This window comes from Coregonus clupeaformis, chromosome 16, assembly GCF_020615455.1.
Source record: "Coregonus clupeaformis isolate EN_2021a chromosome 16, ASM2061545v1, whole genome shotgun sequence".
Taxonomy (NCBI): Eukaryota; Metazoa; Chordata; class Actinopteri; order Salmoniformes; family Salmonidae; genus Coregonus; species Coregonus clupeaformis.
The window spans coordinates 42,457,144-42,483,703 of NC_059207.1; the positions used below are offsets into that span (position 1 = coordinate 42,457,144).

At 45.1% G+C, this 26,560-nt stretch overlaps 1 protein-coding gene across 1 annotated transcript in view; it reads left to right on the top strand.

Annotated features, from left to right (window-relative positions):
* The first annotated feature begins 574 nt into the window (after positions 1-574).
* The window catches only part of si:dkey-61l1.4 (collagen alpha-1(I) chain), a 38,910-nt gene continuing 12,924 nt past the window's right edge, over positions 575-26,560 (top strand). The window contains exons 1-21 of the mRNA XM_041900740.1: positions 575-710; positions 796-954; positions 1,147-1,339; positions 2,264-2,398; positions 2,604-2,699; positions 13,887-14,432; positions 15,145-15,189; positions 15,560-15,679; positions 19,212-19,250; positions 19,358-19,411; positions 19,644-19,697; positions 19,866-19,973; positions 20,130-20,183; positions 20,856-20,909; positions 21,255-21,299; positions 21,441-21,494; positions 21,713-21,757; positions 21,938-21,991; positions 22,803-22,847; positions 22,956-23,009; positions 26,446-26,490. Coding sequence (XP_041756674.1) covers positions 631-710; positions 796-954; positions 1,147-1,339; positions 2,264-2,398; positions 2,604-2,699; positions 13,887-14,432; positions 15,145-15,189; positions 15,560-15,679; positions 19,212-19,250; positions 19,358-19,411; positions 19,644-19,697; positions 19,866-19,973; positions 20,130-20,183; positions 20,856-20,909; positions 21,255-21,299; positions 21,441-21,494; positions 21,713-21,757; positions 21,938-21,991; positions 22,803-22,847; positions 22,956-23,009; positions 26,446-26,490 — 2,079 coding nt within the window. The 5' untranslated portion in view covers positions 575-630. The remainder of the gene's footprint in view (positions 711-795; positions 955-1,146; positions 1,340-2,263; positions 2,399-2,603; positions 2,700-13,886; positions 14,433-15,144; positions 15,190-15,559; positions 15,680-19,211; positions 19,251-19,357; positions 19,412-19,643; positions 19,698-19,865; positions 19,974-20,129; positions 20,184-20,855; positions 20,910-21,254; positions 21,300-21,440; positions 21,495-21,712; positions 21,758-21,937; positions 21,992-22,802; positions 22,848-22,955; positions 23,010-26,445; positions 26,491-26,560) is intronic.

A 26,560-nucleotide genomic window follows, 5' to 3' on the forward strand; every position in this document is an offset into this window, starting at 1 on the left:
GTCATTTGGATGCTACCATGATTACGGAAAATCCTGAATGAATCAGGATTATCCGTAATGATAGTAGCATCCACATTCATGTAGAAGTGTTTAGAAACATATTCTATTCTTATTTAAAATAAAAGTGACACAGTGCATGCCTCCAGCACCATTTTGTGGATCCATTACTGGTAACGTCTTGATGGCCGGAGGTCCTCTCTCCGCAGCGGTGATAAAGTGTCTGTTTGTTCATCATCCTTCATTCAAGGCTGTTTCCGTTCTGGGCTGCTGCCCCAGTCCTCACTGAAAAATAAATGAACAATATTAGGGCGTCATTTCTCACCCACTGTGTGCACTCAAAGAAAATACTGCTCTCTGTGTCCCTGCTCTGCTAAATGATTACACTGGCTCTACTGTGACTACATGTGGAGAAGTGCAGGCTTGAGGTGAGATGTCAAGGGAGCAGAACTGAGAATGAGACCCGGATGGAAACGCTGTTCAATCTGTCATGTTGGCCAGGGGAGGACTCAGTGGTGTAAGAGGTGTAGTGAATTGCTGCTGTCTTGTCCTGTTCTTCCTACAGAGAAGGTGAACGTGTTGGAGCTCCTGTCCCAACTGGCAGTCAACACTACTAATGTATCCTTATCTGTGATGACCCAGAGGTGTCCGACTCTTCACATTGGCCTGTACGCCACACTGGCAATGGCCACACGCCAGGCATTTGGACCAAGGTACTATTCTGCATAACATACTATTATATTATACTGACATAAATTAACATTTTGTTAAAGTTATTTATATTGTGTTCCCTCCCAGGTTTGTAGATGAGTTCAGTGTGCTGATGGAGCTGCGTAGTGTTCAGCAGGAGGAGAGTAGCCTGGTCACCATGCTCAATCCCTACAGCCACATCCAGCTGCAGCTCCGTCTCAGCCCACACACAGTCACCTTCGTCTCCACTCACCACAGACATTACGAGTACGTTGTTAGTTTCACCTCCTAGTTAAGATGAATTCTGTCTTTCTGTCTTTTTGTACAGTATATCTAAGTAAATGAAGCTGAGGTACTTTGCTCCATTTGGAGCTAAAAATAATAAGTCAGGCAATACAAGTCGAGTAAATTAAGTTTGTGAAGCTGAGTCCAGTAACCCCTCCCGTCCTGTCCCTCTAGGTTCCCAGTAGGTATGCTGCCCGACGGCCTGTGGCACCAGGTCTCTGTAGGTGTGTCCTCCAGCTGGCTGGCCCTCTATGTGGACTGTGAGCTGGTGGAGAGGGTGAACTGGACCTACCCTGGACAGGACATTACCACTGATGGACTGCTGATGCTGGGAGGCATCATAGAGGGCTTTGAGACCCCATTTGAAGTAAGGGTTTCTCAGATGCTCAAATGTTACTCTCACTTTCATCTACAGTATTCACTAGTAATGTAACAGTATATAATAAATAATAATCTGAATATTTTTCTATTTCTCATTATGATTTCAAGCACTAGATATGTTCAGAGAGAAGGTGCCTGCCACTCGATGGCAGTAGAGAGAAGTTACTGTCCCGTCTCACCAATTACTAGGCAGTTGTCAGCTTGACTTACTCAGTGAGAATGATTTCACTTAATTTGCTGTTGGTTTTCTGCAGTTGTAATACTATATATCATCAATCCAGAATGTATCTTTCGAATTCAGTCATGCAATGAGCTTTGTCATCTTAAGTGATGTAACAAAATGTAAACAGAAATAGTTATAGGGAATCTGGTCATTCTCTCTGCCTGCTCATTAATCCTCCAAGAGAGAGTTTACTGATTCTTCTGAAACCAGCTCCTCTTCACTTTAATTTAATCCAGAGCCGTTACTCTCGGTGCCAATTCATCACGGACGGACACAGGCAGAGTTTGGTTGCCATATCTTATTGGCTCTAGTCAGTTCCTATATTACTATCACAGTACTGCCAAAGTATCTAGATGATCTCAGCCTACTGTACTGCAAAGAGTAAAGGTTAGGAACAGCTGGCTGGGCTGGTTGGAAGGGATGGTATGGGAACTTCATGGTCAGGGTTGGGATTTCCTTGGGTATTTACACTTGTCCAATTGACCTGTCCTAAATAAATCTCAGTGAGATAATCCAGTACTTTAGACTGTGACTGTTGTAAGTAATTAGGCTGGGGTGGTAGGTGGAAGGTGAAGCCTTCCTTCCTGTGTGTCTGAGGAAGGAAGGCTTCACCTTTCAGCAACAGAGTTTCAGGTTTCTACCTGTCTGTTATTCTGTTCAACCTGTCGGTCTGTCTGTCTGTCTCAGGGTGCTCTGAGACAGATGACCTTTGTGATGGGTGACCCCGACGCAGCCAGACACCACTGTAAGCTCCACCTCCCTGTGTGTGACGGACCAGCCCCCAAAGCTCCACGCTCCCCCAGGACACCCCACACACACCAGGTACTAACTAACTACAGCACTTTGAAGTCCTCTCTGAAATATCAAGATATTTTATCATTACTGTATTATTATATTTCATAAAAAATTCAGACAATATGTATGTAATTTATACTGGGATTAAAAATGAGAATGTATTATACAATATGCATTTAGATCGATTATTTTACATCTACTGCCTTTTTATTTTTATTTCTCAATATTTTAGGATGTCGAGTTGTCCTCTGGTGACCTGCTAGATGACTTCACAAACATTACAGGGAGTTCCAGAGAGAGTTCCACAGATAAAGTGGATGCTGTCATGGTGAGTACCTTTGATAGGGAGATAAGTTTCATTGTCATGAACAGTAGTTGATGTAAAGCCATGTGAGTCAGCCCAATTTAGACAAAAGCCACTGATTTGCCTGTGTTTAAAGTCTTTAATCTCTTTTGAATGATAGTGCATTAGGGGATAATGGGTCCCTCACATGTGTTTCGAACAGGCTTCCAGTGTACCAGTGGTAACAGTTGTAGTAATCTATGCTTACAACACAATGAAAGGCAAATAAGTGACAGAAGGAGTGGTTGGTTAGAGATATTGCCTGAACAATCTGGATAGTGTATCATTGATGGAGGTGAGGTGAGGGGATTCCACTGATTTCTCATTTGTCGCCATAAAGCTCTAGTTTTATTTTCCTAATGGGGAAGGCTGTGATTCATTAGAGTACTGGGAAAAAGCCTGGTTCACAGCCGGCCTCTTCAGAGCAGTGTGTGTGTGCTGAAAGCAGTGCTGGCTTTGACAAACGCCCCATCAGGGAGGGATATGGGGCTGCCCTGGCCCTGGGTCTCACACACTGCACTGCAGCTCACATATACATCCAGAGTACTTTTACCAGCTGACCTCAAAAGTCATTACCCACCTCGCAGGCTCTTTACTATAGGCTTAAAAAGACCAAGTGCATACTTCAGAATTAGCAGTGTATACTTGTTATTTTAAACATTTGACAATAAGTTTTCCTCATTATAGATTATGTGTTCAAGTTGGCATTTCTTTGTTTTATTGAAATCTGGTTGCCCATGGCTGTTCTAGACTTGATGATGCTCTGTTTAAATTATCTCTGGGTGTACTATACATTAAAAATATTTACTGCCTTTGTTAATCTGTTTTACGTACACAGCATGTTTGAGGAGTGCATTAAGGGTTTTCACTGTTTTCTTGAACTGGCCTTGCTTGCTTAGAGTCCTCAAATGCCCAGAGTAACATACCTTTAGTATAACAATGATAGTTTCACCAGTCCATACCTGTCTTAGATCATCAGTCAACCACTAAATGGGGGGAAGTACTGATTTATAACTTCAACTCAAAGTGTTAAGATTTGCAGGCAGCCTTGTGGGCTCCACTTCACTTGTTGAGAGGTCAAATTGAGTGTGACACAAACATTTTCTTGTCTGACCCCCATAATACCCCCACAGGATGTGTACTCACTCTGTCCTTTTAAGATGAGCGATATGGGCCACAGAAGGTGCCGAAGAGCCTCTGGATCATAATTCAGAAGTACTTAAACTCAGGATCAGATGAGGTCTATTTCCATTATCCATTACCCTACAACCTCTGTGCTGAAAGTGAAAGTGAGGGGACTGTTGATCTGATGTCCACGCTGTCACTAACACATAGGTTAACCTGCTAATGAACCATCATTAGAGGATGACTTTACAAGGGGCAATAGAATAAAAGGTGAGCTTGCAGGTCAGGGGCCATTTAGCAAAAATCAAGGCAAATCTAGATCAGACATCAGCCCAAGAGCAATACCATTTACAACTTGCCAACTATTTCTCCCAAACCACAACCTCATGACTCACAACCTTATGTGGTGTTTTATTACATTGTATCCCAAGTAGCAGGTTCCAAATAACATTTCTTGACTGTTCTGCCATTTATCAGCATATTAGATTGGGACATTCATCCACAGGTTTGTCGCTGTACTGCACGCATCCATCTATGGTAGCTTATACTGTAAGTCACATCATTGAAATGACAAAAACGGAGGAACAAGAAAGAAGCGGTTATGACTCATGGTTGCTAAGCTACTGTACCTCACTAGTGAGCAGAGTAATAATGGCCCAGGCTTGTGGGAGTTCTGCTCTGAGCTGGTACTGTATCACACAGCTCTGTGTTCTCATCTCTCGTCCCAGTCTATCATCTGCGACTTTGACCTCAGACCACTGAAACCTGTAATCATATTCACTGGGCTATCATTTAGTTAAACCCACTTCAGCCGAATAAAAAAGAATATGAGAAGAGAGGGAGGTGCTGAAAAAGGGTTGCTTTATTACTAGCCTATTGTCTCCCATCTCTATTCACACCCTTGCTAAAATGTACATGAGAAAAATGTGTTCTCTCACCTTATGTTTTAATGGAAACCACATGCTATATACTGCGTATACCTAGCCTCGATGTGGTAAGTGTAGAGAGCAGCTTATTCCATGGACAGAGGCTCTGGAAGCAGTTAGCAAACCTGTGTAGATTGGTGATGGGACTGATGGAAGTTTATTTGCTAAGGGATTTTCCTCTTATGTCTCCAGTCTAGTGAAAATGGGGAAAACCTCAAGAGATTTTTCCCACTCTTAAGTAAAGCATATTCTGTAGTGGTTTCCCTTGGTTTATGCTATTGCCATGGTTTCTTATTAATACCCATAATCCCTCCTGTTTTAATGACCTTGTGGTCACTGCTGCTTTGATTCTGAGTGCTGTAGGTCTCCAGCATAATAATTGTAATAGCCTCCGTCAGATCATTAGCTGTGGTTTTATATATTACATCTGTCTCTGTGGCCTCTCTGTGTCATTTCAACAGCTCTGAAGTCTCTTTACCAGTAGTAATTGGACTCCATCTACAGAATGTGTGTGATCCTTCCTATTTTCCCACCAAGTTATCTCATTCACCTCTTGGTATGTTTAATTATACAACATTAGCGCATACATTCATATCACTTAGTACTAGAAGTCTAGTGGTGGAAGTCCTAAGATCCACCTGTGCCTCGGGCAGCCATGATAGAGTGATGAGGTGATGGTCATCCATCCTCCTGTCCCCTGGCTTAGCCTGGCACAGCCCACCACACCCCACCCACCCCAGCCACCCCTACCCACCCAGCCACCCCACCCCACCCCATTCCACCACACCCCACCCCACCACACCCCACCCACACAGCCCCCCCACCTCATCTCATCCCACCCCACATCACCAAGCCACCCCACCCAGCCACCACACCACACCCCAACCCACCCCACCCCAGGCAGCCATGCCCAGCTGTGGGTGGGAGACTGGGAGTGGGAGCTCAGCCCAGGGTGTGTCTATGTGTTCCTGCTCACGGGGAGGGCACTAGGAGAGAGCACTGCATACTCTGCCTGGGAAGACTCCTGTGGACTAGGAGGGGTGTAGTAGGAGTGATGCTCACCTCTTACTGTCCTGTAGCCATGCAGTGTTTTACCTGGATACTGGGCTGCTTAATGATGGATTATTTCCTCCTTGGACTGTGTGTGGAGGGTCAATGGAGAGCATCTTACATGGTAGGGAACCACCAGACCATTTAGATACTATAGGGAGAATTCACTACTATATAGTTCATAGTTGTGATGATCAGATTGTAGACTTTAATGTCAAATACATTTGCTGCTGTGCTGACTACAGGAACACTATTGTCCCCAGGTGATAAATACAGAACTGCTTAGAAATACCAGATGTAACATCCACTGTTGTGATTGTGTTGATGTACTGTAGTACAGTGTATGTATGTTCATCCTGGTTATTAGCCCATGGTTTGTTTACTTTACGTCTATCATAGACATTGACATGCTTGTTTTTGCCTTAGAAAGATTTTCTTTGGTGTTATTTAGTTCATCATGGGGTATTATACTTTAGCCAGAAGACAGAGATTCCTCTAAACAGATCCATATGAAGCAAGCTGCTTCATTGCCAGCACATGTGGGTACATCCTTTTTAAACAAAGGTTTTCTTATGGCCTTGTTGTAGAACATCAGAAATTCTGTAATCTGTAGTGATCTATCCTAAAATAGAATGTGACAACAACACAAGATGTGGTATAGAAATGATACTCACAGAACAAAGGAAAATGTCAAATATACATTATTAATTCTAGGGACCTGGGACATCTTTGACCCCACTGTTGTATCTCCTCTTTGAATTACATCATGTGCTCATCCCTCTTTTTACTCTTCTGCAAATATCCCATTTCCTGCTCGAATAATTCTAATACAGGACACGTCCTCATAACATCTCTGATGATTATATAAAGCTTGGGATGATGGAGTGTATTTGCCCAGCTGCATTTTTAAACACATGGCCGGTGAAGATCATCCTCTTACCTGTGTCTAAGATTGATGGTCCTCCATCATAATTTACTGTTAGGTCAGCCCATTGGATACAGATTCTCCCCTGCCTGGGGGCCAGCGGGCTGGCCCTTCCTTCAGGAGTCTCTCACATGGTGCTCTGTCATACTAAAGTCTCTGGGTGACATAGTCTTTGTTTACATTTTCCAGTCTGACCGTAGCGATGACCTTGTCAGCTATACGTCTTCCCCGTAATGAAACCATTTCCTGGCTGTAGAATGCACCGGTCCCCATTCAAACCTCACTGCTACATGATACAGGAATAATGCACTCATCTCATCAGTCAATCACTGTTCGGGAAGCATACAAATAGCTAGATAGTTTATATTTATATAGGTTCATTTATACGTTATATATGTTTAGCTATTACACAAATGATCTGTCACCAGGGTTTTGTGTTTGTTTGCACTATTGGAAAAGCAAATTATATTTTATGGAATTCTAATGTTTTGTGTGTCTATCTGGTAAGATGTGTTTAGAGATACATGCATGATTTATGACTTTATAATCAATGTGAGTTTGTAAAGTATGTACTGTATTATGCTGAGATGAATACCAGGGATCCATATTGGCCTACTGCAGAGATCAAAGAGTCTGGACTACAGAGTACTGTATTCCCTGGCCACATGCTCACCTCCAGTTCACACTGTAGAGCAGAGCTCCACACCTCCAGACCCCACTCACTCATCGAACTCTGTTCAATTCTCCTGCAGCCACTGGCAGTGGGCCAAGTATGGTGCCTCTCTGTCAGATGTTAACAGTGTATTTTCCCACAGTGTTTCCATACGGCATCAAACCTCCTATAGTAAGATTGTGCCTGACGTGTGCAAGGCTCTCACCAGCACTATTGTTCTGTTAGTGCTCTGCCTCCTCCAATACAGTGCTTCCACTCTAGGGCTCAGCCTGAGGATGAAAGGCAGAGCTATAGGGAGGTTGAGGAGATTAGTTGGACAAATAGTTTCAGACCCAGGGAGATCAAGTATCCGCTCATCTAAGAGAGAGAGAGAGAGAGAGAGAGAGAGAGAGAGAGAGAGAGAGAGAGAGAGAGAGAGAGAGAGAGAGAGAGAGAGAGAGAGAGAGAGAGAGAGAGAGAGAGAGAGAGAGAGAGAGAGAGAGAGAGAGAGAGAGAGAGAGAGAGAGAGAGAGAGAGAGAGAGAGAGAGAGATGCAATGCAATGCTAGCTTATTACAGATAAAGGCCCATTGTCTTCTGTAGGAGAGGCCAGTGTTGTTATGATTTAACTGGATAGAACCCAAATGCAGACAAGTACACCAAGCCAGAGAAGTTTTAACAGGTTTATTATAATGTTCAATAGTCCAGGTTTCCAATAAATGGGGAAGAGCAAGTCCAGGTTACAGGGAGGGTACAGATCCAGGTCAGGGCAGGTGTGGTACCGTAATGTCCTAGTGTCCGTGGTGAGTCCAAAGGAGAGGCCCGATAGTGGAGAGCAGGATGGTGGTGGCAGGAGTGAAGCGGAGGCAGGAGTCAGGTTCCAAATATATGGTTGTCTTGACTATGATCTGACGATGAGTGGAAAGTTTGACCGGGTCTTAAAGGCTGAGGTGATTATGGTGAATGAGCTGCAGCTGGAACCCTGACTCCCGCACACCAGACTTCACTCCTGCAATCAAGGACAGACAGAGGGGAGGGGGAGAGCAGAGAGAGCTACCTAGCAGCAGTAGGCCCTAACAGTACCCCCCCTCTACGGACGCCACCTGGCGGCCGACAGGGTTTATCAGGATGTAACCTATGAAACTCACGAACCAGAGCAGGATCCACAATGAAGCTCCTGGGCACCCAGGAACGTTCCTCAGGACCATAACCCTCCCAATCCACCAGGTACTGGAAACCACGACCCCGGCGGCGAACATCCAGAAGTCGCCGGACAGTGTAGACCGGACCCCCACCCACGATCTTGGGCGGAGGAGGGGACGAGAGGCGGGCACAAAGGGCTAACCGACACAGGCTTAATCTGGGAAACATGAAAGGTGGAATGAACCCGTAGGAGGCAGGAAGCTGTAGCTTAACCGCGCAGGGGTTAACAATAGACAGTATCTTGAACAGTCCTATAAAACGAGGCGCCATCTTCTTCGACTCCACCTTCAATGGAAGGTCCCGTGACTTCAGCCATACCTCTTGACCAGGAGAGTAACCGGGAGCCTGGGACCGGGTGACCGGTTGGCTTGCCTCTGCATGTACGCGGCTCGGGACAGAGCTACCCTGGCCTTCCTCCAGACCTTGCAGCAGCGGCGCATGATGGGACTGCACCGAGGGTACCGCAAGTTCCCTCTCTTGGGAAGGGAACAGGGGAGGTTGATAACCCAGAGCACACAGAAAAGGAGACAAACCAGAGGAAGCGTTAGTCAAGGTGTTGTGAGCATATTCCACCCAGGGGAGCATGGAGCTCCATGACCCAGGGTTAGACCCAGTGACACAGCGAAGTGCGGTCTCCATCTCCTGGTTCGCTCTCTCGGCTTGCCCGTTGGTCTGGGGGTGATATCCAGAGGACAGGCTGGATGTAATGCCCAAAGCTTTACAGAAAGCTTTCCACACCTGGGGAGACAAACTGGGGACCCCTGTCAGAGACAATATCCGTGGGTAGACCATGAGAGCGGAACACATGTTCAACCAAAATATCAGCCGTCTCTCTGGCAGTGGGCAGTTTAGGTAGGGCCAAAAAATGAGCGAACTTAGAAAAACGATCAATCACCGTAAGAATGACAGTCTTACCAGATGAGGGGGAAGTCCAGTGACAAAATCCATAGCGATATGCGACCAGGGCCGGCTGGGTATAGGTAGAGGTCGTAGATGACCAGCGCTGGCCTGGGTGGAGTTTTTACTCGTGCACATACCGTACAAGCAGCAATGAAGGCTCGAGTGTCCGCCTCCGCCATCGTGGCCCACCAGAACTTCCGTCGCAAAAAGTCAAGGGTCCGCGAAACTCCAGGGTGACAGGTAAGGGAGACGCAGTGAGCCCACTGAAGTACCTGGGAGCGAGCAGACTCAGGGGACAAACATCCGGTTAGGAGGACCCCTCCCAGGGTCAGCTTGATGATGTTGAGCCTGTCTAACAATCCCCTCGATGTCACATGTGATGACTGCAATACTGCAGGTAGGAGGCAAAATGGGTTCAGGGTTACTACCAGTATCAACAGCCGAATGAACACGAGACAGGGCGTCAGGCTTGACGTTGCGTGACCCAGGACGGTAAGACAGAGAAAATTGAATCTCCCAAAAAATAGTGCCCACCTGGCTTGACGGGGGTTGAGCTGCTTCGCTGACTGGAGGTAAGCCAGATTCTTATGATCCGTCCAAACGATGAAGGGTTGTTCCGCCCCTCCAACCAATGTCGCCACTCCTCGAGAGCCAGCTTAACGGGCGAGCAGTTCCACGATTTCCCAACATCATAATTCCTCTCTGCCTGAGAAAGTTTCCTTGAGAGAAAAGCACAGGGATGCAGTTTGTTATCTTCAGGAGAACGTTGTGACAACACTGCACCTACCCCAGTGTCGGATGCATCCACCTCCACGACAAACTGGCGGTCGGGGTCGGCTGCATCAGAATGGGAGCCGAGGCGAAGCGATGCTTCAGTTCTTCGAACGCTGATTCGGCCCCTTCATTCCAAGCGAACGGTCGTGAGATGGAGGTGAGGCGGTGAGTGGCGCCGCAATGCGGCTGTAGTCCTTGATGAACCTCCTATAGAAGTTCTGCAAACCCCAGGAATCGTTGAAGTTGTTTTGCGGGTAGAGGGAGCTGGCCAGTCCGTGACAGCAGAGATCTTAGCTGGGTCCATCCGCAGCTCCCCTGAGCTATGATGTAACCCAAAAGAGGTCTCAGACACATGAAATTCACATTTCTCCATCTTCACAAACAGTTTGTTCTCCAACAACCTTTGCAACACTTGGCGCACATGCAGTTCATGTTCCTGGGAGGACTCTGAGAAAATCAAGATATCATCCAGATAGACAAAAACAAACCGATTCAACATGTCCCGAAGGACATCATTGACTAGTGCCTGAAAAACAGCAGGGGCATTAGACAACCCAAAAGGCATAACCCGATACTCAAAAATGTCCCAAGGGTGTGTTGAAGGCAGTCTTCCATTCATCACCCTTACGAATGCGCACCAGGTGATACGCATTTCGTAGATCCAGTTTCGTAAAGATGGTAGCACCATGAAGGAGGGGAAAAGCAGAATTAATCAAAGGCAGAGAATACTTGTTCTTAATGGTGATGTTGTTAAGTCCACGGTAATCAATACAGGGTCTGAGGGTCTTATCCTTCTTAGCAACAAAAAAGAATCCCGCTCCTACAGGTGACGAGGAAGGACGCATAATACCTGCCGCCAAGGAGTCCCGAATGTAGTTCTCCATAGCCTCCGTCTCCGGCCGGGAGAGATTGTGCAGGCGACTGCTGGGAGCGGGGCTCCTGGCTGGAGGTCAATGGCGCAGTCGTAAGGGCGGTGAGGAGGAAGAGAAGTAGCTCTGTGTTTGCAGAAAACGGATGCCAGGTCATGATACACGTCAGGAACAGCAGAAAGATCCATGGACTCCAGTGGAGGTTGAGGCACAGTACTGGCAGGAGTCTGAGCAGAACACAAACAATTCACATGACAAAATGTGCTCCATGAAACAATGCTACCTGTCACCCAATCAATGTGTGGATTGTGTTTTATGAGCCAGGGGATACCAAGGACCAGGGGAGTCTGTGGGCAGTCGATAATATGGAATTGAATGTTCTCCTGATGATTTCCCGACACTCTAAGACAAACAGGAACAGTCTGATGGGTAATGCGGGTCAACAATTGTCCATTTAGACCCTTAGCCTGCAGCGGACAGTCCATAGGAACAGTCTCCAAATCCATTTGTTGAGCCCACTCTCTATCCAAAAAGCTTTCGTCGGCACCAGAGTCAATCAGCGCACTAACAGAGAAATTCTGGGACTGCCACTGGAGGGATGCCTGGAGCAGAATGCGGGGAGAAGAGGAAGAATCCGCTGCTCGGCTCACCAAAACTTCTCCCATAAATGATGAGCGGCCCCTTTTCCCCGGATCGAACTGGGCAGGGAAGGAACGAAATGACCAGCCTCTCCACAACACAGGCAGACCCGAGCCTGAATACGACGTGCACGCTCCTCTGAGGACAACCGTGCACGACCCACCTCCATGGCTTCGGGTTCAGTGCTCCTCGTATCGACTCGGGAAGACACGGCTCTCTCCGTAGGGGCGATGCAGGGAGGAGTTTGTTGATGACAGACAGGTTGCTTGGAACTAACACTCCTCTCCCGGCGGCGCCCGAATCCGATTATCCAACCTGATAGTGAGTGAAATAAGATTATCCAGCGTAGGCGATTCATCATATGACACCAATTCATCTTTTAAAGTCTCAGACAAAGCATTGATGAACACTCCTTGTAATGCCTCGTCATTCCAACCACTCACTGCTGCTAAAGTCCGAAACTCCACTGCCATCTCCCGCCACCTCACGAGCCCCCTGCCGAAGAGAAAACAACCGTTTCGCAGCCTCCTTGCCTCGTACGGGGTGGTCAAAAACCTTCCCCTCATCTCCGTGGTGAAGGCCACGTAAGCGTTGCAAATGTCCGACTGACTCTCCCAGACCGCGGGATCCCCAGGCACGAGCGGAACCGCTAGTAGAGTTGATAAGGTAGGCAATACGGGCTCTTTCTGAGGCGTAGGTGAGGGGCTGTTGTTCAAACACTAACGAGCATTGAGTCAAAAAATCGCCACAGGTTCCCATGTTCCCGTCATAGCGCTCTGGAGCAGGAACAAAAGGCTCTCTGATCTGGGCTGAAGGGGTAGTAAGAGCAGACACTTGATTGGTGAGTAATTGAACCTGATTAAGCAGCACCTGACTGTCCTCAGCAATCGTCTTAAACAGGGTATCATGTTGGCCAAGTAGAATGCCCTGATTGGCTATGGCAGTCCAAATTTGAGTGCACTCTGGGGTGGTATCCGAGCTACTGTCTGCTGGGTTCATGTTGGTCAGATCATACTGTTATGATTTAACTGGATATAACCCAAATGCAGACAAGTACACCAAGCCAGAGAAGTTTTAACAGGTTTATTATAATGTTCAATAGTCCAGGTTTCCAATAAATGGGGAAGAGCAAGTCCAGGTTACAGGGAGGGTACAGATCCAGGTCAGGGCAGGTGTGGTACCGTAATGTCCTAGTGTCCGTGGTGAGTCCAAAGGAGGCCCGATAGTGGAGAGCAGGATGGTGGTGGCAGGAGTGAAGCGGAGGCAGGAGTCAGGTTCCAAATATATGGTTGTCTTGACTATGATCTGACGATGAGTGGAAAGTTTGACCGGGTCTTAAAGGCTGAGGTGATTATGGTGAATGAGCTGCAGCTGGAACCCTGACTCCCGCACACCAGACTTCACTCCTGCAATCAAGGACAGACAGAGGGGAGGGGGAGAGCAGAGAGAGAGCTACCTAGCAGCAGTAGGCCTAACAAGTGTGAGGTGGATTGAAGCTCTGCCACTCACCTGGGTGCAGTTATCTCTAATGTAATCCCAGTTTCTCTTTGAAGTTCATGGTCATCAGGCCCAGACTTAATAACCCATTTTTATACTTATGTAAGTGATGCACAGCATTGGTTATAGTAAAAAACGACCAGTACTGTTTTTATATTAGAGATGTAGGATCTTAATTTGAGCCAGTTTACTACAGCAGGAAAATTATCCTGCAGCAACAGGAAATGTGAATTACTATGTGGATTATAATTATATTTCGTTGGGGCAAATCAAATCAGAATTTTGAAAGTGGTAATTACAAACTTTAGAAGCCTTTTTAAAACTTAAATAAGTTTGCATTTCCTGCTGGAAAATTCTCAGCAACAAAAGAGTGATCAAATTAAGATCCTACATCTGTACGCACCTTTTATGTTGAGGTGAAAAAAAGAACATGTAATTGTTGAAATGTCTACCTATTTAATGCTGTTTCAGTCAATTGTTGTTCATTTGATGGAACTGTTTGATAGAGATGTATCTGTTATGGGTGAGTGATCATTCTAGACACTGTGTATCAGGGGGATCTGGTTATGTGGCTGCAACCATTAACCATAGTTTTCTCTTTCTCTCTTTGTAGGATCCCTCCCTCCCAGAAGGCAACTCTCCTATCTCCCAGCACGCAGCCACCCTACAACAACAAGGGAATGGGTTTGTGGGAGTTGATGATGCAGACCCCTCTATCCTCACCCTACACCACACGGATACAGGTGCCCATGACAGCAATTCCCCCTATACAGTCACAGCCTTGGATGAGAACATCACCACAGACGCAGAAGACAGACCACAACATGACATCATCGACCTGGACTCCCCCGGCCCCTCCCCCAGTTTCCAAAGGAAAGGCTCTGACCAGAAGAGCCCATCCCAGTCTGGTCACCCTGACCCAAGTGTGCTCATGGAGGAGAACCTGTTGCCTCCTGCAGTGGAGCAGGGAAGGACTAGTAGTGGCTCTCTCACACAGAGGGGCCAGGGGAACAGTCAGGGGGTCGGAAAGGCTGGCTCTGACCACACAGGCTTGCTGACAGTGGCACCCAGTGAGGGTGATGTCATAGTCGGATCTGACAACAAGATTTACAGGCTCCTTAGTGGTCCTCTAGGGCCAGTTGGCCCTCCAGGAAAACAAGTAAGAATCTCTTAGGGACAGTTTTTAGAGTCAGAAATGCTCATATAGATATCTGTTTTCAAACTCAGATCCTTTAAATATCACCAGGACTTACATGCCACATAGAATCAAAGTCAGTGATTTCATAAAAGCAAAGTGATGTTCTGAACACATGATTTTATGGAGACAGGAAGCAGAATAAACTGACATGAGTGGGGATCTTAGAATAGAGAATAGTCATCCATTTGTTCCTCATGAGAAGTACTTCAGGGGTTTATTCAGCTATGGTTTTCTTGTAAAACACTGATATCTTTGTCTCTATTGGAAAAATGAAAACATCAGTGGTTTAATAATTGTCTTTAATTTTAATTCAAATATTCCCCACTGCAGCTCACGTAATGCAAAAAAACTAACTCCCTTTAATCTTTTGATTTTTTATTGCTTATAAGTACAGGTTACGGAAATACTGTACAAGCGCTGTGGTTAAATCTACCCATATGACATGGACACAGACTGATTCATATGCATTCTACAAAATTACAGGAGAGAAAATAAACATCTCAAAAAGATGTGGCAGTAATATGCTGCTGCAGACCAAAATGTACACTTAGCCACTCTGTTGCATCATCTTTAAGTTCTATTGCCAAACCGTGATCTTTGCCGGTTGTTCCAGTATTATTATAACTTCCTGTAGATATCTGTCCCTATGTTCACCACATTGTCGTGTTTACAGGGATGTGCTGGCAAAGAAGGCTATCTTGGGTTCAAGGGAGACAAGGTAAGGGAATAGATCACTGGTGAAATAATTGTTTTTAAAATGTTTCAGTAATGCTGCTGATTGATGAGTAAACCCCAAATGACTTATGAATGTCATTTTTATGGTAAATACAGTATGTGAATGTGTTTTTTCAGTGTGTGTGTTGGTTCTATACATAAGGGAAAATCATCTGAAGTTTCAAAGTGGAAATTACAAACTTCAGAAGCTTTTTTAAACCTCAAATACACAGTTTTACATTTCCTGCATTGCAGGAAAGTTCTCCTGCAACAGGGTGATCAAATTAAGATCCTATGTCTGTACCTGTTGTGACTTGCACTTTGTTGACCATCACTTACTGGCATAGACTGCTCTCTTATCTCTGCTTTCCTAGGGATCTCAGGGTGTCAGAGGGCAGGAGGGCAGGAGAGGTGAGACAGGCCTCCCAGGTCCTCCAGGCCTACCCACCCTCTACCTGTGGAGGAACTCCCAGGAGGATTGGACGGACTTCAGGGTGAGATTCTTTCTGTCTGCCCAGTGTCCACCTATCTCACAGCAGCCTGCCTGGGAGTATTATAAAACTTAATGTAACAATGCAGTTTTGGTGTATGTGCTGTGCTGTCGAAGAATAACTTGACCTCCCAGTTCACCTGGATATGCTGTTGGAGGCTATACAGTAGAGCAGCAGCCACCACCGCCCACTGCTCTGGCCCTGGCTCCGGCCCTGGCTCCGGCCCTGGCAGTGACTCAGCCATTGCAGTTTTCTCACCAGACTCCCCAGTCAGGCTATTTCGGACTGGACATTTCAGCTTTCCTTAATACCACAGTCCAGCCAGGTTGCTGTAATTGAAGGCAGTTGTATATAAACTCAGCAAAAAAAGAAACGTCCTCTCACTGTCAACTTGGCTTATTTTCAGCAAACTTAACATGTGTAAATATTTGTATGAACATAACAAGATTCAACAACTGAGACATAAACTGAACAAGTTCCATAGACATGTGACTAACAGAAATTGAATAATTTGTTCCTGAACAAAGGGGGGGTCAAAATCAAAAGTAACAGTCAGTATCTGGTGTGGCCACAAGCTGCATTAAGTACTGCAGTGCATCTCCTCCTCATGAACTGCACCAGATTTGCCAGTTCTTGCTGTGAGATGTTACCCCACTCTTCCACCAAGGCACCTGCAAGTTCCCAGACATTTAGCCCTCACCCTCCGATCCAACAGGTCCCAGACGTGCTCAATGGGATTGAGATCCGGGCTCTTCGCTGGCCATGGCAGAACACTGACATTCCTGTCTTGCAGGAAATCATGCACAGAACGAGCAGTATGGCTGGTGGCATTGTCATGCTGGAGGGTCATGTCAGGATGAGCCTTCAGGAAGGGTACCACATGAGGGAGGAGGATGTGACACACCGCCCCAGACCATGACGGACCCTCCACCTCCAAATCGATCCCGCTCCAGAGTACTGGCCTCGGTGTAACGCTCATTCCTTTGACGATAAACGCGAATCCGACCATCACCCCTGGTGAGACAAAACCGCGACTCGTCAGTGAAGAGCACTTTTTGCCAGTCCTGTCTGGTCCAGCGATGGTGGGTTTGTGCCCATAGGCAACATTGTTGTCAGTGATGTCTGGTGAGGACCTGCCTTACAACTGGCCTACAAGCCCTCAGTCCAGCCTCTCTCAGCCTATTGCGGACAGTCTGAGCACTGATGGAGGGATTGTGCATTCCTGGTGTAACTCGGGCAGTTGTTGTTGCCATCCTGTACCTGTCCCGCAGCTGTGATGTTCGGATGTACCGATCCTGTGCAGGTGTTGTTACACGTGGTCTGCCACTGCGAGGATGATCAGCTGTCAGTCCTGTCTCTCTGTAGCGCTGTCTTAGGCGTCTCACAGTACGGACATTGCAATTTATTGCCCTGGCCACATCTGCAGTCCTCATGCCTCCTTGCAGCATGCCTAAGGCACGTTCACACAGATGAGCAGGGACCCTGGGCATCTTTCTTTTGGTGTTTTTCAGAGTCAGTAGAAAGGCCTCTTTAGTGTCCTAAGTTTTCATAACTGTGCCCTTAATTGCCTACTGTCTGTAAGCTGTTAGTGTCTTAACGACCGTTCCACAGGTGCATGTTCATTAATTGTTTATGGTTAATTGAACAAACATGGGAAACAGTGTTTAAACCCTTTACAATGAAGATATGTGAAGTTATTTAGTTTTTTGCAAATTATCTTTGAAAGAAAGGGTCCTGAAAAAGGGACGTTTCTTTTTTTGCTGAGTTTATTATTCTTATGATGATACTATAGGTCTAAATGCTAAAATTAGCCGGCTAAATTAGCATGACTCACTCATTATGAGCACAAACAAGCTCTGTGCGATTATATTCCCCAGTATATATCAACATTTCATCCAAATAAACCAAATAATTGTTATTTTGGTAAACATTTTGTTTTCAGTGTGTGAATGCTTTGTGGGTGATAATATGTTTGCTCTTTGTCTTTTCCCTACAACGTTTATCGCTCCAGTTTTGACATCTTGTATACAATATTTAGTCTCAATGGTTGAGTTTGATTACATTATTTACATAAAATAATTAAATGCTTTGTTTCTTGAATAAAATTGATTGCTGCAATTCTGTAAGTGCGTCAACGTGGCAGATAAGTTACTGGAAGTATATTTTAAGGATCAATGAATTTGTGACACAACATAAAAGTTGTATCTTATAATCATACACACATACACAAGACTAGTATGGATTTTATACACAAGAGCTCCCTGCATCTCATTTTCAAATGGATACGTTGTATTCAAACTTTACTTTCTCAAGTCGTGTTTATCTCCCACATAAACATCTTGATGTGTGATTAGATTAGGCAAGTGCATGTTTTTCCATATGTAATGAAAATGTAAACCTAGGCAGGTTTTTATAGACTCAAGGCCCTCTGTGATCATTTGGGGGTAAAGCCTGCTTCTATTTCAGGGCTGGCTTGTGTAACCCCTTCCCAGTGGTTTCTAGCTGGAGCCTTAAAGCCTGTTTAGATGGCCACAGCTGAATGAGACTGAAGCAGGTCTCCAGCTCCATCAGGAACACTCTGATGTAGCTAACTACAGTAATGAGGCTTGATGTGTCAGCGGAGGGAGAATTGTAACTGAAACCGCCAGTATGATGCAACGGTCAGCTTATGTGCTCTGGATTCCCCCTCTCTCTGCAGTGATTAAAGGCCCTGAGCTGTGTGAATGGTCTACAGTGTTGCTGGCTGCTGGGAGCACACTGGGGGCTCTGACAGCCTGTTAACCCCCACTCACCCTTCAGTTTAGCTAGGCCAGTCTGTGGAGACCAAGATTTAGGGGAGGTCCAGGCCTCTCATCCTTTCTGAGCTTCACCTTAACTGGGCATGCAAGGCAAGCCTTCTGCCCTGGGGAGCAGAACCAGAACCGGAGCTCTGGGCCAAGACAAACACTACCCAAGCAGAGGCAGCCAAGGCGGTTTCATATAAGCCCTATGTGTAATTCTGTGGGAGTCAGTTGCCTCCAACTTACCCAGCCCACAGCTTACAGTGACAGCATGCTCTGTGCCAATGCCACATCCCTTATCTACCATCTGAGCAGGCAGGGAGACTGCATGGGGCTCTCAACACTTTGCCCTTATTTCATTTGGCTGCATCTCAATGCAACGGCCGTAAGTGTTACAAGAAATTATGGTTGAGATTTGACCTTGAGCAAACAGTTGCGTGTTTCCCTCTCAGCAGTATCTGGGTGAAGTAGCTGGCACTTATTCCATATACTGTAATAGTGTTGCAGTAGAGCCTGTATGAGCCCAAATCTACCTGGGAGCTTAACACATCTGTTCTCCATAAAGAAATAACTACATTACCATTCTTGCCATTATATACAGTACAGCAGTGTCTGCATTACAATGTAGTTTTATCACGCTGTTGTTAGCTAGACATGGGGAAGTTGTGTTATTGTCGTAAGGCAGGTTTCGTTCACATGATGTAACAACTCTCCGTCCTATATTATGCCAATGATCTCTGCTTGTTTTTTTCCAGCGATCATCCTTCTTCCAGTTGCTGCAGGCAGGCTGGCCTGTAAGTATCACAACTCTGTTATGTGTACTAGCTGCACTACAGTGGGTCAAAGAGGCTGTGTGTGTCTGAGTGTGTTACTGATGGACCTCTTCCTATTAAATCCTCAGACAGAACAGGGACCTACTGGACCGATAGGGGAAATGGGAAAACCTGGCCTACCAGTGAGTGATATATCCATTTACAGTACACTAATCACAAATGAATTATGGTCATATGCCCTTGCATGAACTTATCAATGCAAAGACATTCATGCAAGTGTAGGTGACGTTGGGCTAGTAACCGATAGGTCGCTGGTTCGAATACCTGAGCCGACAAGGTGAAAAATCAGTCGATGTTTCTCTCCACCTATCCCGTGTATGTGACAATAAAACATATTTTTTTATTTTTCTGCAGGGCATTCCTGGAGATCCTGGACATAGAGGAATGCCAGGACACAGGGGAGACATGGTAATATTAACAATACAACTAGCAACTTGTTATACAAATGTTCTCCTAGTGGTTAATGCACATTCAAGGCTCAGTATTGTCTGCCATCTGAGATCTCCTAGTCTTCTCTGAAGTTTTGTTCTAAGCAGCTAAACGTATGAATCATGCCTGGTGTTATGTCTGTGCCAGGGTTACCCTGGGCCAAAGGGCGTGTCAGGTCGAGCAGGGACCTGGGGCAGAGATGGTGGACATGGCCTGGATGGACAGCCAGGACCACTGGGATTCCCTGGGTTTCAGGTAACACCAAAGACAATCAGATGATACATTATTTACAGTCAGTCTATACATTTTAACTGAGTAAAATCAACTCATACAAGACAAGATTTGATTAGAATGAAATGAGAAAGAAAGTATGGACTTCTATGACTGTAATGGCGATGGTTTCTATTTCAGGGTCCTATAGGCTATAAGGGAGAGAATGCTCCTCTAGGGGAGAGAGGAGATGAGGTGAGAATACCAGTTTAAGGCACAGTACACTACATGTCTGTACGGTACTCAGTACTATTCAGTAGCAAAATGTCCGATTAGTGCAGGGAAGTGGCTGTCAAACAAGCACCCTTCTCCAAACTGTGCCTATGGTCAGATCTCACAGTTAATACAGTATACCCAGTCAGTGGAAACAACCAGTATGACAGTAGGTCCAGGAGCTTTTCCTTGTCACAGAACCTGGAAAACCATGAGACATGCTCTAGTAATAAGCCGTCTAATAAGCCGTCATCATCTAGAGTCTGTTAGTTACTGTGTTCTATTCCCCTGTGATGATGATGACCGATTCCACATTTGTGTGTGAAGCTGCCTGGTTCCCAAACATGCCACCAGTCACCAGCTGGTGGCACTAGGGGACACTGCAAACCCCATGGTCATACATGTTGGTTTATAGCAGGAGTCTCCAACCCTGTTCCTGGAGAGCTACCTTCTTGTAGGTTTTCACTCCAACCCCAGTTGTAACTAACCTTGTTCAGCTTATCAACCAGCTAATTATTAGAATCAGGTGTTCTAGATTAGGGTTGGAGTGAAAACCTACAGGAGGGTAGCTCTCCAGGAACAGGGCTGGAGAGCCCTGGTTTATGGTAACATCACTGGCATGTCTCCTCTGTCTCTCTCCTCACTGAACTACAGGGTTTCACTGGTGAGATAGGTCCATGTGGAGACAGAGGGAAGACTGGAGAGAAGGTAACTTTTTAAATATCAAAATTGCTACTCTTTAAACCTATTTTGTCCTCAAAGTGGAAGTAGGCTGATGTTGCGCTACACGTCCATAAAAGTGTTATTGCACTGCCCTCTAGTGGAAGGAAATTGACGCTTTACTCAACACTAGAGCTGGTTTCTTTTCAACTCATCCAAGCCTGTTTAGAACATGCTTGTATTTTTTTGTGGTTTCACTATCATAGGCATACTTAGAATAATTGTATATATTATATTAAATATATTAATTCACTTTTCATTATCATCTTGTAGCCTATGCTTAGTACTGTAGTTTTCCCCAAGTGTAGACATATTTCTTGTTATGTTCTCCAGGGTTCTAAAGGGGAGCCAGGGGAACCAGGTTCTGTTGGCCCACTTGTGAGTAGAACACTTCCATCCTCTGGCCCTAATTCAGCTCTCAAATGCTGACAAGTGCTGTTGTATTGACTGTACTGTGGGTAATAAAGATGTTGTGGTTTATAAAGCTTGTGCATCATACAGTAACTGTTTTAATTTCAGGGGCCGGTTGGTAAAAGAGGAGTCCAAGGGTTTTCAGGGCCACTTGGGCCTCAGGTAAGACTTTGCATAACAATCAATAATCCTTATGGAACACAACTGTGTTACAATCCATGCATCCACACTATTTGATGGTGGGGTGTCCTAGATCAGTGGTTCCCAACTCCAGTCCTCCAGTACCCCCAACAGCTCACACTTTTGTTGTTGCCCCGGACAAAAAACAACTGGTACAGGTGTCCCTCTACATGACTCTCTTCTTGTTAACTGTTTTTCAGGGCGATTCTGGGTATGATGGCGCCCAAGGTCCACTCGGGCCAATGGTGAGTGTAGGAGTCCCATGCAAGCACTGACGGTTACTATCACATCTACCTACTTTACCTCCGCAGTCAGAACACACTTGACAAATCAGTGCAGACGTACCACTTGCAGAGGAAGACAATGGACGATGGTAGTTTTTTTATGTTTGCATATTCACATATGTACTGTATGTGCCCAAACAGGGGGCTCCAGGTGTGACAGGCATGATAGGAGCACAGGGGGTGAACGGCTCAAGGGTCAGTATACTGTATTTACCAATGCACAGTGGATTGATGATTGATTGGCACAGACCAAAATTGTGTAGCTGGTCAGCACTCAAAAAGGAGATTCAAGGTTTCTATTTAGTATTTATTTCATTCAGGAGTGGGTAGATAGACAAACATTTCGGCCTTTGTCAGTGTCATCAGTGTCTCCTCCCAAGGTGAGATTCTTTATTGTGAGCTCATTAAGGGTATCGACCGACAGGTGCGTTCATGTATGCTCTCCTGGAACAGACACACATGTCAATAATGCATCTAAAATATACAATACACAATCTAATATCAAACAAGTAACTTTCTATAATGCATTGGAAAAACATCAATGTCTATAAATAGTTACAGGAAAATAGGAATTAACAATATAAGCTAGGTTCAGAACCCCCCTGCAACAAGCAGCCTAGTCACAAAAAGGGCACCAAATCCATCTCCTCGTTAAGTCCACCTGGGTATAGTGTGCGTAATGTGAAAATCCAAAAGGACTCTCTCTGCAGGAGACTTCTTTCAATATTGCCACCTTTAGCCTGAACCTTTTCTATACCAATACACCATAAGTCCATTCTATGGCCCGCTTCCATAAAATGTCTGGCAACAGGAGAGTGCGGACCAGCTACACAATTTTGGAATTCTATTACATTTTGGTCAACGCACCTGTTCTGAGCGCAGTGGTCACAACAACTTTGATTGACACATACTGCATGGTATTGAATTTTATTTGACAATAGATGAAAAACAGCCATGTAACAGCCATCCTGTGTAAGGGTTTGTCCCTCTGCTGTGTTACTCACAGGGAGAAGCAGGGCCAGATGGACCACTTGGCCGTAAAGGGCCCCCAGTATGTGTCTTTGTTTTATTATTATATCATTGAGACTTCCTTTTTTCTTTTAGACATTTGTTCAAATTGAATCAACAGTCATTCTTATGCGTATTGTTTTTCTCATAGGGTCCTATAGGATTGTCAGGACAGAGAGGATCTCCTGGACTTCGAGGAATCCAAGTAAGCGGGGGCGGACTTGGACCAGAAATCAGCTCTGGCATTTTTCCTTGAGGCCCCACACCGGACCATTTTAGTCCTTGAGGCCCCCATTATTAGTCAGAAAATGATCATTTTGCGCAAAAAAAACTACTTAAACAGGCCCACTAGGCAAAAAATGTGTGATGGCGAAACAATATTGCGATATCATATACATATCGCAATATTATTTATTGACGATATTATATTGATATTTGACTCCAAGTATCGATTTGTAAACAAATATATGTATATATATTCAAATCAAATTGTATTGGTCACATGCGCCGAATACAACAGGTGCAGACATCACAGTGAAATGCTTACTTACAGCCCTTAACCAACAGTGCATTTATTTTTAACAAAAAAAGTAAAAAATAAAACAACAACAAAGAAATTGTTGAGAAAAAAAGAGCAGAAGTAAAATAAAATAACAGTAGGGAGGCTATATATACAGGGGGGTACCGGTGCAGAGTCAATGTGCGGGGGCACCGGCTAGTTGAGGTAGTTGAAGTAATATGTACATGTGGGTAGAGTTAAAGTGACTATGCATAAATAATTAACAGAGTAGAAGCAGCGTAAAAAGGATGGGGTGGGGGGGCAGTGCAAATAGTCCGGGTAGCCATGAGTAGCTGTTCAGGAGTCTTATGGCTTGGGGGTAGAAGCTGTTGAGAAGTCTTTTGGACCTAGACTTGGCACTCCGGTACCGCTTGCCGTGCGGTAGCAGAGAGAACAGTCTATGACTAGGGTGGCTGGAGTCTTTGACAATTTTGAGGGCCTTCCTCTGACACCGCCTGGTATAGAGGTCCTGGATGGCAGGAAGCTTGGCCCCAGTGATGTACTGGGCCGTACGCACTACCCTCTGTAGTGCCTTGCGGTCGGAGGCCAAGCAGTTGCCATACCAGGCGGTGATGCAACCAGTCAGGATGCTCTCGATGGTGCAGCTGTAGAATTTTTTGAGGATCTGAGGACCCATGCCAAATCTTTTCAGTCTCCTGAGGGGGAATAGGCTTTGTCGTGCCCTCTTCACGACTGTCTTGGTGTGTTTGGACCATGATAGTTCATTGGTGATGTGGACACCAAGGAACTTGAAGCTCTCAACCTGTTCCACTACAGCCCCGTCGATGAGAATTTGCTACTGTAGGTGTGAAAATCCAGATTTGCTACTGTAGGTAGCGTTAGCTAGCGCTAGTCGGCTGTACCTGCGCCAAAACTTCTGTATTTTTCATTCTATAGCTTGTTCTCCATCTTCTTTTTACACTGAACACAAATATAAACGCAACATGTAAAGTGTTGGTCCCATGTTTCATGAGCTGAAATAAAAGATCCCAGACATTTTCCACACACACAAAAAGCTTATTTCTCTCAAATGTTGTGCACACATTTGTTTACATCCCTGTTAGTGAGCATTTCTCCTCTGACAGATGTGGCATATCATGAAGCTGATTAAACAGCATGATCATTACACAGGTGCATCTTGTTCTGGGGACAAAAAAAGCCACACTAAAATGTGCAGTTTTGTCACCACACAATGCCACACATGTCTCAAGTTTTGAGGGAGTGTGCAATTGGCATGCTTACTGCAGGAATGAATTGAGTGTTCATTTCTCTACCATAAGCCGCCTCCAACGTCGTTTTAGAGAATTTGGCAGTACGTCCAACCGGCCTCACAACTGCAGACCACGTGTATGGCGTCGTGTGGGAGAGCGGTTTGCTGATGTCAACGTTGTGAACAGAGTGACCCATGGTGGCGGTGGGGTTATGGTATGGGGAGGCATAAACTATGGACAACGAACACAATTGCATTTTATTGATGACAATTTGAATGCACAGAGATACCATGACGAGATCCTGAGGCCTATTGTTGTGCCATTCATCTTCCGCTATCATCTCATGTTTCAGCATGATAATTCACGACCCCATGTCACAAGGATCTGTACACAATTCCTGGAAGCTGAAAATGTCTGAGTTCTTCCATGGCCTGTATACTCACCAGACATGTCACCCATTGAGCATGTTCTGTATGCTCTGGATTGACGTGTACGACAGTGGGTTCCAGTTCCTGCCAATATCCAGCAACTTTGTACAGCCATTGAAGAGGAGTGGGACAACATTCCACAGGCCACAATCAACAGCCTGATCAACTCTATGCAAAGGAGATGTGTCGCGTTGCATGTGGCAAATGGTGGTCACACCAGATACTAACTGGTTTTCTGATCCACGCCCCTACCTTTTTTTTAAGGTATCTGTGACCAACAGATGCACATTTGTATTCGCAATCATGTGAAATCCATAGATTAATGGATTTATTTCAATTGACTGATTTCCTTATATGAACTGTAACTCAGTAAAACCTTTGAAATTGTTTCATGTTGAGTTTATATTTTTGTTCAATATAAATAGTGAGCCAACATATTTTCAGGACTTTTATTTCCATGACTGATGAACTTCTTTTCTCATGGCTCTCTCTTGTCTCTCTGCAGCAGACATATAGTGAGCAATATGTTTGGAACATCAAATCACAATAAAATTGTAGTATCGAATCGCAATACATATAGAATTGTGAGAATCGTGAGTATACCAATACATATTGTATCGGCACCTAAGTATCGTGATAATATCGTATTGTAAGGTCCCTGGCAAATCCCATGCCTACTAAAAATGGACCCGCCCATCTGTCATTTGCCTAAAATGCCAGATGGCCAGTCCGCCACTGCAAGTAAGACATGCCAGCTAATTTGCACAGCAAATAAACAGGCTCTGTGGTTATAATATTCACTTGATCCTTATGCGTTTTGATATACTGTGTCAGGAAAATAGGTGAAATTATATGATTATAGATAGCCATTTCCAGTTGATTCAATAATAGCACTGGTGGAAATCTCAATGTTCTTGCCAGCTACAGTAGATCTAGGAGGTTACTTGTTGTGTTTTCCTGGTATTCTCTCAGTAAATGTCCAGTTGAGTCTGGGGCTACCTGTTTAGTTTTTGGCATGGTCTAGTCCTAATGACTGCTCCTGCAGACCGAACGCTGGCTCCTGGCAAGCAGAGCAGACAATGGGGCTCTCCCTGAAGCCTTGTAAGACAGCGGTGTAGAGGTGAAAACCTACTTTTAAAATATCCATCTCCTGGCTTGTCTCAGTCTAGTGAAACATTAGCCATATCCAGATGGCCTCATGAAAATACATAACCATGTGATTCAGATCCTGGGACAGGCCTTATAATCATATTGTTCAGCATTTCAATCATGCAATCATACTGTATGATGACTTAGATGTACTTTATGAACTATTTATAAACAGGCTCTGACATACACAATGTGTATTCATACAACTGGTCTACTTAACATATAGCTTCATCATACGTCAACAATTTATTTTGCTGAAACAGTATTGCATATTCTCATGTATTTTGTTGTCAGGGACATCCAGGGATGGATGGTCTTCCAGGTCAAAAAGGTGACATGGTAAGTTTAGCCACGTTCATCTTCTGTTTAATAAAATGAATATCTTGTCAAAACCCACATAGGCCCAGTC